This window comes from Anoplophora glabripennis, unplaced genomic scaffold, assembly GCF_000390285.2.
Source record: "Anoplophora glabripennis isolate ALB-LARVAE unplaced genomic scaffold, Agla_2.0 scaffold555, whole genome shotgun sequence".
Taxonomy (NCBI): domain Eukaryota; kingdom Metazoa; phylum Arthropoda; class Insecta; order Coleoptera; family Cerambycidae; genus Anoplophora; species Anoplophora glabripennis.
This window is the reverse complement of record NW_019416692.1, coordinates 251,617-270,592: the sequence shown is the minus strand read 5'-3', so window position 1 is coordinate 270,592 and position 18,976 is coordinate 251,617. Positions and strand designations below refer to the sequence as shown.

At 30.7% G+C, this 18,976-nt stretch overlaps 1 protein-coding gene across 1 annotated transcript in view; it reads right to left on the bottom strand.

The window, feature by feature from the left end:
• The window catches only part of LOC108912086 (transmembrane and TPR repeat-containing protein CG4341-like), a 129,113-nt gene that overhangs the window by 12,393 nt on the left and 97,744 nt on the right, over positions 1-18,976 (bottom strand). Inside the window, exon 5 of the mRNA XM_023455244.1 lies at positions 15,087-15,265. Coding sequence (XP_023311012.1) covers positions 15,087-15,265 — 179 coding nt within the window. The remainder of the gene's footprint in view (positions 1-15,086; positions 15,266-18,976) is intronic.

Genomic DNA, 18,976 nt, shown 5'->3' with positions numbered 1-18,976 from the left:
TCATTCCATCTGCAGTTCATAGAAGTTGTCGTGTCTTTATGTTATTTACAGATAACAGATTTTAATTGTTCGCTGATTTCAAACAGCTATACAGGATGTATCACGAAGAGGGCCCAGTAGGATAATCTCAAAAAGTAGTCAAAATTGAAATCTGAAAATTTGTATACTGGGGTGTTCCAAAAAGATCTATTCAATGAAAGTAGTGTCAACTTTCTCTCACTTCCGGTTATACCGGAAATCATGTTATTTCAATTGGAACACCATGTATATTTATGCATGTTTTAGTTCTATGGCAAATTCTAGACTATTTTCTTATAAGGTACTATGGGCTAAAATGTGACAGTTCTCAAGTTATTACTAATTTTCGAAAAAAAAATTGAGGGATGTAAGTGATTTTTTAAAATAAAATAATTCCGACATTTTGCTTTGTTTATTAATGAATTTGGCATGGATAATTTAAAAGCAATGGAATACAACCAGTTTATGCCAAATTTACAAAAATTCATACAGATTGTTTAAAAACGTGTGGCCAATATTGTGAAGTTGAATTTACTGAAAAATTTGAAATGGCACACCCTGTATATTATTACAGTAATGGATGCAGAATTAAATTTACTTTAAAATGATACTATAGCTCCCTATATCCAAAGTTAACAGTTCTTATGTAAATTGGAAATTATTGATTGCAACACCGAAAAATTTATTATTCTTATTTAAAGCATCGACCTTCTTAATTTAATATACTGAATTATTGTTTTTGATGAAGGTATAACGATAATAAAAATTACAGTTCATTAATCACACATCGTTTATTATTCAATACTTTAGTGCATTACATCCACCGTACATTTTTCTGTTAAGATCAATAATTTCCAATTTACACAAGAACTGTTAACTTTGGGTATAGAGAACTATAGTATCATTTTAAAGTAATTCTGCACCCACTAATGTAATAATATACAGGCTGTACCATTTGCAATATTTGAGTAAATTCAACTTTACGTCACAATATTGGTCACACGTTCTTAAACACTCTGTATGAATTTTTGTAAATTTGACATAAACTGGTTGAATTCCATTGCTTTTAAATTATCCATGCCAAATTTCATTAATAAATAAAGCTAAATGTCGCAGTTATTCGGTTTTCAAAAATCACTTGTATTACTCAATTATATTCGAAAATTGATAATAACTTGAAAACTGTCATATTCTGGTCCATAGTACCTTATAGTCAGGTCAAATTAGACCAAAAAATAAAAGTGACGGTACATAAATTTACAACAAGCTGAAAGTGAGTAAAATTGTTTAAAACATAATTAAAAATAACATATTAAAATTCCTCATCGTTCCGGTACTCGGAAAAAAATTTACTCGATGTCAAAGGTAAAAAAATGGATTTTTCGCGATTTTCAGCTAAATGGCAAGTTTTACCATAAAATTACCTCGGAAAAAAATTGTAGATAGAAATTATCTATAAAAAATGTATCAATACTTTTTTTCTAAGGGCCACCGTTTCTGAGATATAACGATTCAAAAAGTTGTAAAAGTTGTAATCATCATAATATGCATAAGCATGCCACGTATACAGGGTGATTCACTAACAATGGGAAAATCGAAAGTTGAAGATACTACACGTGAAATGGTGACCATTGGCGCAAACATGCCTTATTCGAAAGTTGATAGTTTCGGAAATACAGGGTGTTGAAAGTTAAAATTTTAAATCGTTTTTTTGCGATTATTCTGAAAATATCTAGGTTAGGAACTTGAAAATTTATGAAACTATATTTTTTTAAGCGACGAATAAGATGCGTGTTGCAATTCAGCGTTGCTCATAGAGGGCGCCACTTACGACCAATTTTACCGAAAATTTAGTTAATAACTTTTTACCCTGTATGTCTAACATGAAACTTGATTTGTCATCTTGCTTTGTAATTGGGTTTCTACCTGTAAGGCAAGGAATTCTTAAATAAATAAATAAATAAATAAATATAGAAATTTTGTGTTTTTCTTTCATAGTAACCTATGATTAAAGAAATCTGTAATACGTACATTTAGAAATATGTTTATTCTAGTTAAACCCCTTTTCTCAAAAAAAATACTTAATTTAGAATTTTGTTTCAAAGTTAATGAATGATTGAAGTAGTTAGACTAATTAAGAATCACTGCATTGAAGTCTTTAAAGTCAAAAAAATCTTTATAAAACCTACTCTGAAGCTGCATACGAGTGATCCATATTTCCGTATTTTCTGCAATTACAGAATAATCAATTTTAAACCACAGCACGAAGGTCAACGTAAAGTGTTTAGTGTTTTATAATTGGAAACATCGGTCATTGCGTGACTGAACTCTTGAGGTTATTAACAATTTGAAAGATTCCTTGCAAGTACGCTTTTGTTGACGTGTTTGTGGTTTGGACATAGGTAGTATGCTATAAGCTGCGACATATATGTCGAAGTTTTGACCTTTATATGAATATTCCTTGTGATTTCACGGTCAACTTGATTGTTATACATTAATTTTTTAAATATACTTCTCGGCATAGTCAGCTCCTACAATTTCTATGAAGTGCAATTTTCAGGAAACTACTTACACTATAGTTCCGCCTTTATATTAATAATTTAATTTTCGATGAAAAAAATCTAAAGAAGTTTCTCTGAAGCCGTTCATGTTTGAGATTTTCTTAAGAAAATGCAAAGAATTAAAAAAATGTCATTCAATATTGCAGGGTCCCTTTACACTAAAAAAAAGATTATCATCTGGGACTCGATACTAGCGTATGGCAGCTTTTCGTCAAAGAGCATTAGGGACATGGATTGTAATAACTTTTTGGTATCATTAAGGTAGGTTGGACTGGGCGTCATGTAACTTCACATGAAATGTGTTGAGTACTCTCGATTTTGCCAAGTTACGAAATTCAAAATCGTGAAGTAGATAAAATGTAACACTATTTATTTCAATTCCCAAAATAATCACCTAGTTGTAAATGAACTGAGTAGATAAAAAATATTATACAAGGTGGACCATGGGAGCGGGAAGTTTTGAAAACGACGTATTTCCGAAAGTAACTGTATTTAACTAAAACAAAGTGTAACAATAACAAGATAANACCAATTTTGCCGAAAATTTAGTTAATAACTTTTTACCCTGTATGTCTAACATGAAACTTGATTTGTCATCTTGCTTTGTAATTGGGTTTCTACCTGTAAGGCAAGGAATTCTTAAATAAATAAATAAATAAATAAATATAGAAATTTTGTGTTTTTCTTTCATAGTAACCTATGATTAAAGAAATCTGTAATACGTACATTTAGAAATATGTTTATTCTAGTTAGACCCCTTTTCTAAAAAAAAATACTCAATTTAGAATTTTGTTTCAAAGTTAATGAATTGAAGTAGTTAGACTAATTAAGAATTACTCCATTGAAGTCTTTAAAGTCAAAAAAATCTTTATAAAACCTACTCTGAAGCTGCATACGAGTGATCCATATTTCCGTATTTTCTGCAATTACAGAATAATCAATTTTAAACCACAGCACGAAGGTCAACGTAAAGTGTTTAGTGTTTTATAATTGGAAACATCGGTCATTGCGTGACTGAACTCTTGAGGTTATTAACAATTTGAAAGATTCCTTGCAAGTACGCTTTTGTTGACGTGTTTGTGGTTTGGACATAGGTAGTATGCTATAAGCTGCGACATATATGTCGAAGTTTTGACCTTTATATGAATATTCCTTGTGATTTCACGGTCAACTTGATTGTTATACATTAATTTTTTAAATATACTTCTCGGCATAGTCAGCTCCTACAATTTCTATGAAGTGCAATTTTCAGGAAACTACTTACACTATAGTTCCGCCTTTATATTAATAATTTAATTTTCGATGAAAAAAATCTAAAGAAGTTTCTCTGAAGCCGTTCATGTTTGAGATTTTCTTAAGAAAATGCAAAGAATTAAAAATATGTCATTCAATATTGCAGGGTCCCTTTAGACTAAATAAAAATTATCATCTGGGACCCGACACTAGCGTACAGCAGCTTTTTGTCAAAGAATACTAGGGATTGTAATAACTTTTTGGTATCATTAAGGTAGGTTGGACTGGGCGCCATGTAACTTCACATGAAATCTGTTGAGTACTCTCGATTTTGCCAAGTTACGAAATTCATAATTGTGAAGTAGATAAAATGTAACACTATTTATTTCAACTCCCGAAATAATCACCTAGTTGTAAATGAATTGAGTAGAAAAAAAATATTATATAAAGTTTAGTAATAAATTAAAAAAATTGGATGGTTTTAACATAACTATTTTGATGGGTTGTACTGTTATAAACAAAACTGATAACATTATTAAAATATGGGCTAAGAGCGTCGCTTATTCATAGTACATAGTACTAAAAGGTGGTTTTTCAAATCCCATGAAAATGGAAAACCGTAAAATTAATCACGATCCACCTATTGCTTTTCACTTCATCAAAACCCGTCCGTCTCTGCCACTAGATGTTATTTTCTGAGGAGATCTAGAGGACACTTTTTGTGGATCTAATTTCAACGATTTTAGAAGTAGTGTGTTGGTTGTCTATAGTATCGAATACTTGACGATATTGTTAATAGCAGCAACTAGGACAAGTCGATGTCGGTAAAACAGAAGAGTGTGTAACAGCAATCCGAAAAAAGTAAAATATGACATAAAACATAAATATACAATATAGAAAAACTAAATTAAAAGTAGCGTAATTAATAATTATCATACATTAATCATAGTTAACTAATAAATAAGAAAAGTAGCATTTCAAAATACTACATCATATGGAATTCTATACACATGAAGTACCGACTTCATGATATGATCTGTGGTATCATAAGCATGCAAAGATTTTACTTGTGTTGGTCCACGAGTATTATCAGATACCAACCAAATGTTAATATTTTTAAAGTACTTTTTGACATATTGATAATATTAAGTTCTGGTGGGAATCACTCTATGATATATTTGTTTTTCACGTTAAGGCTAAACCAGAATCTGTCTCAAAACTTATTATTGTATTTATAAAAAATTGTTTCCCGAACGTTCCTAAAATAACAAATTCGGAGATAATTGGAAAGTTTTCCCTAAAAAGTTTTCATATTAAATGAAAATCTTTTAATAAAAAATCTTATATTACTTTTACTTAACTTTCGTTTTAGCCCAGGTTTCAGCTCAATATCTCTCATATATTTTTTCTCCATATCAACGCCGTGTGTAGATATTGTGAAATATATTTTCTAACTGAAAAGTCTGGCTTGCCACATTTATTATAACGACAAAACATTGTATTACCACACTACAGTTTAGAAAACTAATCAGTAAATGACTGGAAGGCTATTTTTAGATAAACGTAGCTTCTTCATAAATGAGAAACAATTTCTCATTTTCATCAAAATATAATTTATTGGCGTAGCCATGAAATGGGTATATTATTATTAACAAAAGAAGCAGTTCCTAGATCGGACTATTATAACTCTCTTACCTATATCCGTGCTCCTAAAAGCAGAACTGGGTGAATATTTCTAATTTATGACATAAATGGCACGCATACGCACTCTTTTTAAATACATACAGGTTTAAAAATTAGTTTGTAATATTTGATTTTAATCAGAGAAAAATGTTTACAGGTTGTATACATACATATTAAATGAATATAAATGACCATAAATTTTTTCGTATGATAATAAAAACAATATAAATACTTTTTCACACAATAATAAAAAATAAATAAAACAATCTGTTAGAATGTCTGAGATAAACTTAGGTGTCTTACAAGGAAGTGCATAAACTTTAAGGGGACATTTCTCAGGTAAAAATAAAAAAAACAGTATGGATCTTTTGTCGGAACCACCCTTTTCGAGATATGGTTTTTCATTTTTCTTTTCTTTAAAGATAGACTTTTTTAAATATTTCAAGAACGCATTATGATTCACAAAATTTACTTATACTTATTTATTATTTACAGTTCATGCTAGTAGCCCTGCATTTCAGTTGCCAATGCCGCATATTATGTGCTTTACTGACTTTTTAAAATATTTCCCCTTAAGACTACATAGAATTTCACAAAGTAAGCAAATCGGACAAGTAACATGTCAATACCAAAAATATATAAAACTGTCCTCTTAATTTAGATAATTACGGACCTAGAAATGTTAAAAAATTTCAGCACTTTATTCATCTATACAAGCTAACACTAGGCATATTCTGGATGTTTTCCCTGAATAATTATTGTCATTTTCAGTCGGTGTTATGCATCAAACTTCTCATGCAATCTTATAAGTGAAAATTTATACGATTATGTAAGTAAGTAAGTAAGTAAGTAAGTAAGTAAGTAAGTAAGTAAGTAAGTAAGTAAAATCTTTATTAGTTCACTTTGCATAAGAATTACAAAATACCCTTAGGGTGTAGAACTCGTCAATATGTAGTAAAAAATAGTAAAAAAGTTAAATATTTAAATATAAGAAGTAATATTAAATATAAAACAAGATGCACACCAATACTAACATTGCTGATAAGTAAACACGAACAAAATAACACAATTTATGCACTGATACATACATACATAGTATAATGACAATAAATCAATATATATTATCTTCAAAGAATTCCTTTAAAGTATAATATGCTTTGTCTAAAAGAATTTTATTTAATTTTACCCTAATATCTTTGCACGATAAATTTCTTATATCTAGAGGTAATTTATTATAAATTTTTAGTAATGAATATGGGACATTCCTTTGAATATAACTATATTTTACTATATTTTCAGTCACTAATGTATTTTTGTTTCTGGTATCATATAAATGAGATAAGTTAAAATCTGCGAATAAGTTTATATTTTGCTTAACAAATATAATTACTTCATATATGTATAAGCTCACTAAGGTAAGTATTCTTTTTTCAATAAAAATTTGTTTACAGCTATCTGTCTGTTTCATGTTTAGAATATTTCTAATGCATCTCTTTTGTAGTACAAATAAATCGATAGCATCACTAGAGTTTCCCCAGAAGACAATTCCATATTTTATTTGAGATTGAACATATGCATGGTATGCTATAAATGCTGTAGGAATATTAATATTTTGAGCTATTACTTTTAGAGCATAACAGTATTTAGCGATCTTTTGACCAACATGGTCTACATGGGTTTTCCAGTTCAAACGTGAATCAATCTTTACCCCCAAAAAGGAGGTGCTATTCATAGATGTTATGATGTCATTGCCAGTAGTATGTATAATCTCATTATCCTCCTTTTTGTATGTAAAGTTGATTATTTGTGTTTTTTCTTTATTTAATTTTAAATTATTTTTATAGAAATAGTCTCCCAGGGAATCCAATGTGGCGGTCACCATTTGTTTTAGGTATTCCTTATTTTTATTACCGATTATTATAGATGTATCATCAGCATACATAATAGTTTTTACATCAACTGTTGAGGGCAGGTCATTTGTGTATAAAATATACAACAAAGGACCCAATATCGACCCCTGAGGTACACCCCTTTCTATTAATACTACGTTTGATTTTATGAGAGCGCCAGTATCGTCCGTTTCTACAACACACTGCTTCCTATTCAGCAGGTAAGATTTTATCAATTCTGAGGCAACACCTCGAATGCCATACATTTGAATCTTTTTATTTAGAATGTCATGATCCACAGAATCAAACGCTTTGGATAAATCCAAGCATACAGCCATGGTACTGTTTTTTTCATTTAATAATCTTGTAATTTCACACAATGCCTGATATATAGCCCTAGTTGTTGTTTTATTTTTCCTAAACCCGTTTTGTGCATCTGTAAGCAGATCATGACATTCCAAAAAATGTAATATTCTGTTATAGATTATTTTTTCAAAAACTTTGCTTATATTTGACAGTAATGCAATAGGCTGATAGTTGTTCATTAGACTTTTTTCACCTTTTTTATACACGGCCTTAACATGGGCAATTTTAAGATTTTCAGGAAAAATTTCTGTTTTTAATGTTAAATTAATTATGTATGCTAGTGGAATTGATATTTCAGCCGCTGTCAATTTAAGTAATTTTACTGGTATTTCATCTTCCGCTGCAGAATTAGTGTTTTTTAAACTCATAATTACATTCTAGATCTCATTTGGGTCGGTCGGAAGTAAAGATATGATGTTATCGGAAAATTGAATGTCTTTTTCAACATTAATATGATTGATGTGATTGACTTGATCGCCTTGATTTGCAAAGAAGTTATTTACATTGTTCAAAACTTTTTTATTTTATTTTTTTCATCAGTATCAATATTTTTTAATATTGAACCGTCGTTTTTAGTTTTTGTTCCACTAAAAGTTTTCACCAAATTCCAAATGGCTTTTCCTTTGTTTTTTGTTTTCTCAATATATGATATATGTGCCTATGTTTTTGCCGTGTATATGACTTTTTTGAGAATACTGCAATACTGTTTATATATTTCAGTAGATATTTCGCGATTCCTTTTTAGTACATACATATTTCTTTTATTTCTGCAAGATATCTTTATGCCTTGGGTGATCCAGTGTTTGATTTTTTCATTTCTCTCAAAGTTTTTACCGGAAAAAGTATATTTATAATATTTTTAAATGTACTTACAAATGTGTTAAATGTTTTATTTGGGTCTTCCACGCAATAAACATCAGCCCAATCATGTTTTTGCAGTTCTTGTTTAAATTGTTGCATTTTAGTTTCTGAAAAAATTCTCTTCTATGGCCCGACAAAATTGGAGCCTGAATATAGTTGCTTTATGTGGTCTTCTACTCCTTGTTAATTCTTAAAATGGTATTAATTCCTAATATTGATACAATTATCATTTACGTTTTATGGTGGCCATTCTTCTATGTTATAGTTCCTTCTAATAATTTGTTTATTGTGGCTGACGTTGAGCATAAATGCATATTTAAAGAAAAAAGTCCATATGTGATCTATGGGGTAAAGGTTAGGCTGTTCGCCTAACCTTTACCCCATGCTGGCCATGAAATACGATTTATAACGTTATTATAAAAAAGGTATTAAGGTGTTAACATTTAGATTCCCATGATCTGTGAGAAAAGGAGTCATTATTGATATCAAAATCCGATTCTCGTACAGACCGACACAATTAAGTTTGTGTCTGAGATAGTTCCTCCCTTCTCGATCAAAGTTATTTGAATTATCCCAAAATCCGCATCAAGGACATGTTGTGGATGTATTCGTTTCTTAACAACCACTCGTGCATTTTTTGAACCCCAAATGCGACAAATTAGCATCCACTTGTTCCATAATGCATTCAACGAACTCTCTTCGCTCTGCTTGGTCAGTAGGCTACAGTTTTTGAGTCAATTAAACTTTGTAAACATGAAGATGCAAATCTTTCGTGAGAATACGCTTCAGAGAGCTTCTCGAAATGTCCAATTATTGACCACGTTGCCGAATTGACGTTTCAGGACCCTCAGCAACACTCTCACTAAGAGCTTCGATGTTTTGTATTCAACGACTTGTTGTAGGAAGGCCGGAGTGTTTAAGATTACTAATTGATCCAGTCTCCCTGATTTCAATTAAGTTAAATCACTATATTTTGTACGAAAATTGCGAACTGCCAAACATTCATTATTTTTAAAATATTGCTCAGAAGTAAAAACGCATTGTTCTTTCGTGTAGCGCTCCATTTTTAATAGCCTCGAACGGTCAGCTGTTACGTTGCCTTTTTTCGTTGGCAAAAATTTTGCGTGAATTTTGGGACACCAGATATAATTATGAGCGACATTCACAGAAATATTTTCAATGTACATATGTGAAAAAATTAAATTATAATTCATTTCTTTTCTTTGCTCGCTGTAAAGTAAATTATGTTAAAGAAAATTAATTTATCTTTGTCAGTACAGTAGTTTTATTTTCTAACCAATGTGGTATTCAGGCTTGGAATACGTAAGTAAATATCGCATAAATATTTAATTTAAATGTCATATTTTTGTATTCAATCAAATATCATTGGTTTCGAATTTCAAAGCATACACGAATCAATAATGCAACAGCAAATGCAACTCGGTGGAAACTATTAATGTAAGTTTGACCCATAATCTGGCGATAAAATCAATTCGTACTTTCAGAACTGTTTTCAGACTAAAAATACTTCCGACGATCGCAAATACTCCTACATTGCAGAGTTCGTCTGCTACGGTTTGAGTAATCCGATTCAAATTGAAACTTGAAACAGGCACTTCGCAATAATTATTTCCCTTCATCGAGTCACGATCGGATAGTTTAAAATTGCCATTAATGAAATTTATTCCCTAAGTCATGCAAAGAATGTTCTGTTAGAATCCTGTAAAGGAATTTGTTACAGTCGACTACAAGCCTATCAATCCGAGATGAACCGTTTCATATTCTAATTAAGGAAAGTTTTAGTAAGTGCTGGAATATTTTTAAAATGTAACGTGGTACAGGATATCCTAGCGTTAGCAAAAAAGTTTCTATGGACATAGACTTACAAATGTTTAGAGGAAACGAGAGTAAAACTGACATTTCTGAACAATATCTCAGACTTGATAGGTAAATGATGAATTAATTGCTTCATCTGTTTTTTTAAACATTTCTCCTGAATTTTTTAATTGCTCAAAAAATTGCATAGAAAAAATGTTTCTTGTTAGTTTATCTTAAACTAGAAAGTTTTAAACAGGGACAATCGAGAAATTACTCTAATTATTTATTACCAATAATATGACTGTAAAAGTGTTACGATAATGAAAATTCTAAAAAATTTCCTAAATTTTTATCAAAACAAACTATACAGGGTGTCCGTTACAGAATGAGCCAAACTTTACCACTACGACGAAAATTTTCCAAATAGTATTGCTTCTATAAAAATAAAAATTGCTGTACCAGCTAGAGAATCACTGTTTGACTTGGTTTTCAAGTAATCACCAGTACTTCAAGTACCATTCTCAAGTCCATTGTCAGGTCAGGTGAAGTAGTTCTATTTCAAGTACTAGAAAATTCAGATAAGTTTTCATGATTACTTGATTTTTTGTATAACTTTACAAACCTGTATCCTAAATTATAATCCTATTATTAAAAAGTATTAACTATTCATTGTGAATATATAAATATAATAATAAATACAAGAACCAACATTTTAACTGCATATTTAACTCATTAAAGCAACAACTTTTGTTCAACAATTTTTTTTTTCAAAAACCTCAATTTTTAAAATGATCTTAAATTTTCGTTATAAATCAAGTTACAACAAAAAATGTTCAAAAGGTCCTCTGTTATCATCAAGGCATTAAAAACTTTGTTCTAGGATTTCCAGATTGTTCTTATGCAATAACTGGACCATTTCGACCAATCATTAAATAAATCTTTTGGTTCATTTCTTAAAAATGTGTAAAAATCTTCTACCATCTGATATGGTATAACGTAAGGTACAATGAACGATTGGTTTACTATTCCGACCCAAACCTTACCGAAAATCTTCGCAATACCCAGATAAAAAAATATTGTCGGTAATGATAATCGTGAGACCGTAAAAATTGAACTTTTTGTACATGGTACGTGTATAACTGCTGTTTTTTCAAAATCCACTAACTTAATTTGTTGGTACATTCTGTTGTAAAGTCTTTTAGGAGTGCTAATTGCAGGATTATTTGCAACATTCTCCAGAAGTGAATCTTCAATGATTAGGTCGTTGACAATCTCGATTGTGAAGCTCAACTTTACAAGATCAGTTAACCTGAACAAATGTGCGCCTATTTGGTATGACACAACAATTACAACTGTTAATATCTTGTCGCGCTTATTATTTTTAGCACGGAGTCAGTAAACCCCTTAAGAATGAATCAGTGCATAAAATATTTTAATAAGTTATTTAGATATATTTTTTTAATCCATATGCGGCCTGTTATTATTTTAATGAGTAAAGATATAAATAAAAAATACATGCAATTAAAATTCAGCACTTATGTCTAGAAAACCCTGTAAGTTTATATTATATTGCATTTATTTTGTATATAAAAAAAACCTTTTTATACGCGTTATACCCTACCTAACATCTCGAAAGCTAAACCGTTTATTAGATAGGTTGACATAAACTCCTAAGTTACACCTTATACAAGAACAGCTTAATTTAAGTTATATACTTTCAGGTAACGTAAAAGAAATTAGAGCAGTTTTCATTTTTCTAGAAGCGAAGAAATATTCTGGCTGCGCTTTAAAATTCTGTTTCACTCTTGTTAAATTTAAAAAAAATGGCGAATGCGCCAGTAATATTTACCACCGAAGAAAGTTTCACGAATATATTATCTAACATACTCTTAATAATATCGTTCTTGGTCCTACAATTATTAAATTGCCATAGATAGGGATTTACTGAATATTAAAAAAAATTAGGCTAACTACCAAGAATCTTGACTGGAAGGTTCCAGGAACTTATATCCTTAGGGAAGATACTCAAATAAATTATAGTTTTATTGGCAATAAACAAATATATTTACAGAACGGCTTTAACACAAGTTAATTCAAAAGAAATTTTTTATTTTTCTTAGAAATACTGAAATATACTGTATCTTAATTTGATGATGGCTGAATTAGTACCTCGGAAACGGTTAGAGATAGAAAGAAGGTTAAATAGGAAAAGTTTTAATCATTTTATTATTATTATGTTGTTAATTTAATAGCTTACATACCGGCACCAGCTGTTTTTGTCGAGGTATTTTGAATAAATCAAATGCAGAAATTTTAGAAAACCTGATGTAACTTTTCATATTGTTAACTCCAATTTGGGTCATACTGTATATAACTTGATATTCTTCCTCTTCGAATAGTCCAAGGGGGAGAAAATTAAAGAGAGAATTAAAACCATATAGATATTTTTAATTAAAACTGAAGTGATAACATACTCGACGACACGATTTTAAATAGATAAATATTTATATAAAATACAAATATAAATCATAATATTTTTCTATTGAAAAATCACAGATTGAAGTAAAAAAACTGAAATATTTATATATTCTGAAAGAAGAATTGTCTCCGTATCATGCACAGCGTATTCAAGCATTAATAAATGTGCATTATCCTTTACTAGTTAGATTTTACACATAAAGACTATGTTTATTTACAATGGGATAAATACTATCCAAATATTCCAACTCGAAAATCCACATGCGGTTGACCGTAATCACATCTAGCCCGTTTTTCTTTGGATAATTAGACAGAGATTGTCGACAATTGTACGTTGTATTGACCGTTCATATTGCCAAACGTAATAGAAGATTTTTTAATATTTAATTTTTCTTCGATATGATCTGGTTCAACTTCTTAAAGATGATAATAAAGACAAATGTATGGTTCTTGCATGACGGCGCGCTCCATGATTTTGGACAAAATGTTGGAGAATACATTAATAATGTTCAAGAGGTACACTGGATTAGATGAGGAAGACCGATAGAATAGCCACAATACAATCTTAATACAAAATCCTTTTGATTTTATATGAGAACATTTAAAAAATTACGTTCAACAACAGCAGGAAATGAAAACGATAATAAAAACAATAATTGAATTCCTTAAAATAAAATGGCTGTGACAAAACTTATTATATTGTTAATTTTTTTATTTTTGCTGGTAAAATTTTGCCGTTCGATTGTGCGTACATTGTTATACATCAGGTATTACAGCCGTCTAAATTCTAGTGGCGTGTCATTTTATTAATATTTTAAAATAGCTTTCGAAGTTTCTTTTTAATTACTTTTTTACACCATAATATATTATATTCCATATTTTTTGTGTATATCAGACGGTATACATAAAATGTATTTAATTATATTTTTTACGCTCGCAATAGCGTATTGGTTTAAACTTCCTGTAAATTATACAGTAACAGTAAAAGGTTACATGAATTCAATAGTGTTTCAGTAGATAATATAATTTGTATTTGTTTTACTTTTGTGATTGATTTTTCCAGTGGTTTTAGTATTATACAGTGAGCGGCAAAAGTATGGAATATATTTATTTAAAAATCAGTCGGTGATTTATTTTGATCATTAGGACGCAATGACTTGAATGTAAAAAATATAAGTGAGGTATTTAGGTATAATTCAATTAAAAACCCATAATTTTATTGTATAAAATATTATTTTGTTAAATGTCACTATTTAAATTACGTGCCAGGTTATTTTGCAAATTTTTAGCACCGAACCACTTATTTCTTATGGATTTTTCTGATTTGAAGCAACTTTCTGTGAACCACAAAAATCTAAGATGGAAAAGTAAAACGCAGGGTAAATCTCAGGGAAATTTTTGAAAATTTCCCTTATTCTATATTCAGACGCCATTATCTCGAAAACGGTTAAAGATAGGTATAGGTTATGTTACATAAGAAATGATCAGAATTCCATGGAAAATTGAATAAAAATACAAAAAAGTGGGGTTTCCGTTTAAAAAAGTTGGCCTTGATTTCATAACTTTTTTTGGGCCACCCTGTATAAATGAGAATTGCTTCAGAAAATGCGCAACTAAAAATATAATTCGACGTGTCCGAGCAATTTTTCAAATAACGAACATTTGATTTTTAAATAAATATATATAGTTTTTGAGTGTGTTGTAGTGAATTTCTGTAATCAAATAATTTTCTTTCTATCCGAGCGTTTTTTCGAATACGCTTCCATTTATTTATTATTGAATTTATTCCATTTGGCTGATACACACTGTATATTGTAGATGATCTAAAAATTATAAAATTTGATTCGTGGATGGTTTTAATTTAAACGTAATTTAGCTTAAAGTGGGTTTATTGCCAACTCAAATAGTATTCAATTATTTATATAAAAAATATATTATACAACTACCAAATAGTTGTACAAAAAGTTATGAACCTCTATGGCAACAGTTTCTGATATAGTACTAAATATCTAATACAAGAACTCAAGTATCTATGCTTGACACGGAAATTAGAGTGAGGGGACAAGTTTAATAGAGGGTCATGTATCCCGAACTTGCTTACCCATAAATATTTGCCGTTTTTCAGTTAAATATTGTTCGTTATATTTGTTAGATGGAAGTCGTTTCCTCGTTTACTTACCGTAGGTTTGATGGAAACGGCCTTTCGATACCATCTCTCCGCATCCTGGTATCTAACGGCCTGTCGCATCGCAGTAGCCGCCGCTACTGCTAGTTCATGGTCGTCAGGTCGGAGTTCAGCTGCTTTTTCGTACATATTTGCTGCCTCCTTGTAGCGCCGCCTCGAAGCTAGAAACTCACCTGAAACAAAGGGAAAACTAGAAGTTAAAACAAATTTAAGGTAAACAGATACGGAAACTTTTAAAAATTATGTTTCCTGTCGATTATGGTACAATTCTAAATGAAATATTTCAGCTTCTGTCCAAATATAGACACACGCCGCAATTGAAATTGAGACAGACGCGGGATTACTGCGTCACATTTTGCCGAGATGTAACATGAATTCACTTTTATTGTTGAATGGCATTACAGCTGAAATGATACATGTCTGTCTGTCAAATTACGCCTCGAACTGTATTTAAAATAAATAATAAAATCGTCTTTATTGTACATAAAAAAGAAATTTCGTACAAAAGGCGAAGTTATAACCTCATCTTCTCTTCCACTTAAACCTAGGGACACAAATGAGAAATTTGATAAGTATTACATACAAAAAGGATCAATCACGTATTTTAAAATCCAGAAGAAGAAGTATAACTTTATATATTTAAAAGGACAAACAAACAAAGTAAACTGTTAACTAAAACAAAACAAATTAAGTTAATTATTAAAAAATTAATTAAGTTAATTATAAAAATCAATTTGCAAAAGAAATACTAGAGAAAAGCATGTGCATGTGCCAGTGAGCCATCAGGCACTCCAATAACAAGGGATTTCTTTAAATTTCTGCGGAATGCAGTTGGTGAGAGTTTTTTAAAAAACCTTTCTAAAGAATTATAACTATAGAGAAAAAGACTTTTGAAATCCAGCTGTAAGATGTCGCGGCATGGTAAGACTGAGAGCGCTCCGTACATTAACTTCATGAATATTATTTCGGGTAATAAGTTTGTTCTTTAGATAAATTGGTGAGGAGGTTGCGAGTAACTTGTATGTGAAAGTCAAAAGTTCCAGCTTCCTGTATTCATAAAATTTTAGCCATTTAAGTTCTCTGATTTTATGTGTCACATGATCGAACTTACGTAATTTAAATATAAACCGGCAGCAAGTGTTTTGCACTTTTTGAATTCGCACTTTATTATAATAATCTAAAAAAGGATAGTACATTATTAAACAGTAGTAAAAAATAGGTAGTATCATAGTTTCACATATTTTTTTCCTAACTTCATAAAACTGCTATTTGCAAAATGAACTTTCAGGCGAACATAAGATTTTTTCAAAAGTGAATTAACATGACTATTGAAATTCAACTCATTGTCGAAAACTATACCCAAATTTTTAGCTTCTTGTGAAAAGGTGAGATCGGAACTGTTTAATTTTATACATAAGTTGGAAATAAGGTAGTCATAAATACTAAGAGAACAGTATAATAATGCCGATGATTTTTCAGCATTCAATTTCAAATTATGATTTTTACTATACTCAATGAGTGACTTAAGGTCCGAGCTTATTTGCTCATTTGCTTGCTCTACATGTAAAGGGTAAAAATGATATAACATTTGGGTATCATCAGCATAACATTGAATTGTACAAAAAATGATGTGATATTTTAAATGCGTAGTATAAATAATGAACAGATGGTGTCCCAATATCGACCCTCGAGGAACGCCTGACGTTACAGGTATAGCATTAGATGTCCCACTATTAGTTTTCATTCGTTGTACACGATTACTTAAATAGTGTTTGAAAAATTGTAAAGAAGTTTTATCAAGATCATAATAACTTAATTTTGATATCAATAAAGGATGATTAACTAAATCGAAGGCTTTTAAATAGTCCAGAAGTATTAACGTAGCTGCTCTATGTATGTCTGTAGCACGAATAATATTATCAGAAACATTTAACAAAGCCGCACAAGTACTATGGCCAGATCGAAATCCAAACTGATGGTTAGGAAGGAGGTCGTTGGTTGCCAAATATTTTTCAAGCTGCAAATAAACAACTTTTTCTAGAATTTTACTAAAAATAAGTAAAAGAGAGATGGGACGGAGATCTTTATAAGTAGTCGGATTAGTGATTTTAGGAATGGGGCATCAGTGACTCTTTCCATGCTGACAGAAAATAACCAATTTCCATACAGCAATTGACCAAATGAGTGATGTAGTCGTATATAACTGGAAGACACATATCATATACAAAGAAATACCATCAATGCCAGCTGCATTCGATTTAATATCATGTATTATTTTCAAAACATCTTTGGGATCCACAGGGCGAAGACAGAAAGTTATTTTTGAATTTGTTATTAGAATATGTTTTGAGTGTTATGTCAGGAGTGTTATCGAACACAGACAGAAAATAATCATTTATTTCGCAACTATGTTTAATTCTTCAGACAAGGAATTACAATTACTTTTGATAACATTCAGTTTTCTTAATGCTTCCCACCAATTCGAAGTGCCACGCCTTTCCATCATATTAATATACGTTTTTTCCCTACGCAGCGAGACAAGTGCAAAATTTCGTAACTTCTTATAATGAGACCAATTATCTGGTGTTTCATCACGTCTGTATTTTGAAAATGCCTTGTTTCGTTCGGCCATGATCCATCCAAGGTGCAGAAGATTTATTCATTCGCGCTGTTTTTATTGGTACGTCCATATCAAAAAGTTTTATCATATTGTACGTTAAAAATTGAATTTTTTCATCTACATTGAGTATGTACAAAATACTGTCCCATGGAACACTTAAAAGGTCATCGTAAAATAAATCTGAATTAAAATTTGTGAAGTCCCTGTAGGTATACATTTTTATGGCCAATTTCGTATTTTCCTCGCTATTTTCTGATCCGACACCAAATTTAAAACCAGGTGCTTCACATTTATTTAATTTAGTGCAGTTCTCATCCTTCTCAATCTGTTTTTTTCTTGAAATATGCGACAATTAATTCGAATTTACTCCAATGTAACAACTTTAAACAAGTAACTTGAGTAATATACTTCTTTCAATAATGTTCCCACTCAATTCTACTCCTGCGCAATTCGTCACTACGCAGGACATTAAAGAGCAAAAACGCCCAGCGAAACGCACCCCTGACGCAATCCAATGCCTTCAAAGAAACACCGCATCGAGCAGGTCCCCTAGCTGCGGTTTCGAGCCCCCATCAAACTGACGCTCCATTCTCACCCAGATGCGGAACATCTCCGAAGAGGAATCGCACATCCTAGAAAATTCGTCACGCGCCGCACTTGCAAATTCATGCAAATTGGCTGCTTTCGCGGCGGCGGCGAAAAAGGGAGCAGCGACTTAGAGTTTTAAATTAGGACCGCCTTGGTTGCGTTTCACTTTAATATTTAGCACAAATATACCCAAAGTGAAACCAACATTTGTACGCTTTACGTACAACTCAAGAAAGTGCAGCGTGCAGTCAAATATCTCACAGATATCTCATAAATAGATATTATTGCAATTATTTATTATTACTGCAATTATTTATTTGTCGCATTTCCTATGGCACTTTAAAATTTTATTAGATATTTATGCCACAATTAAAAAAATTGGAAATTAGTTACAGATTAGCTACAATTAGAATTAATACACTCCATCAGTTAAACAGCACATAAATAAATCAATTCTTTTCCAGCACTTGATATGTATGTGTTCTCAGATCCCCTTACCACAGAAATGAATAATAAAAAAACTCAATTCACAATGTTGCCGTTTTGGAAAAAATCCTATGTTATTAAAAAGTAATTTGTGACCTATTTTCAGTTTTGAAAAATCAAGTAGGCCTGGTTAGATGTCAAAACTTTATTGAAAAAAGTCCACAGTAAAAGCATGACTTCTTTGATTTTT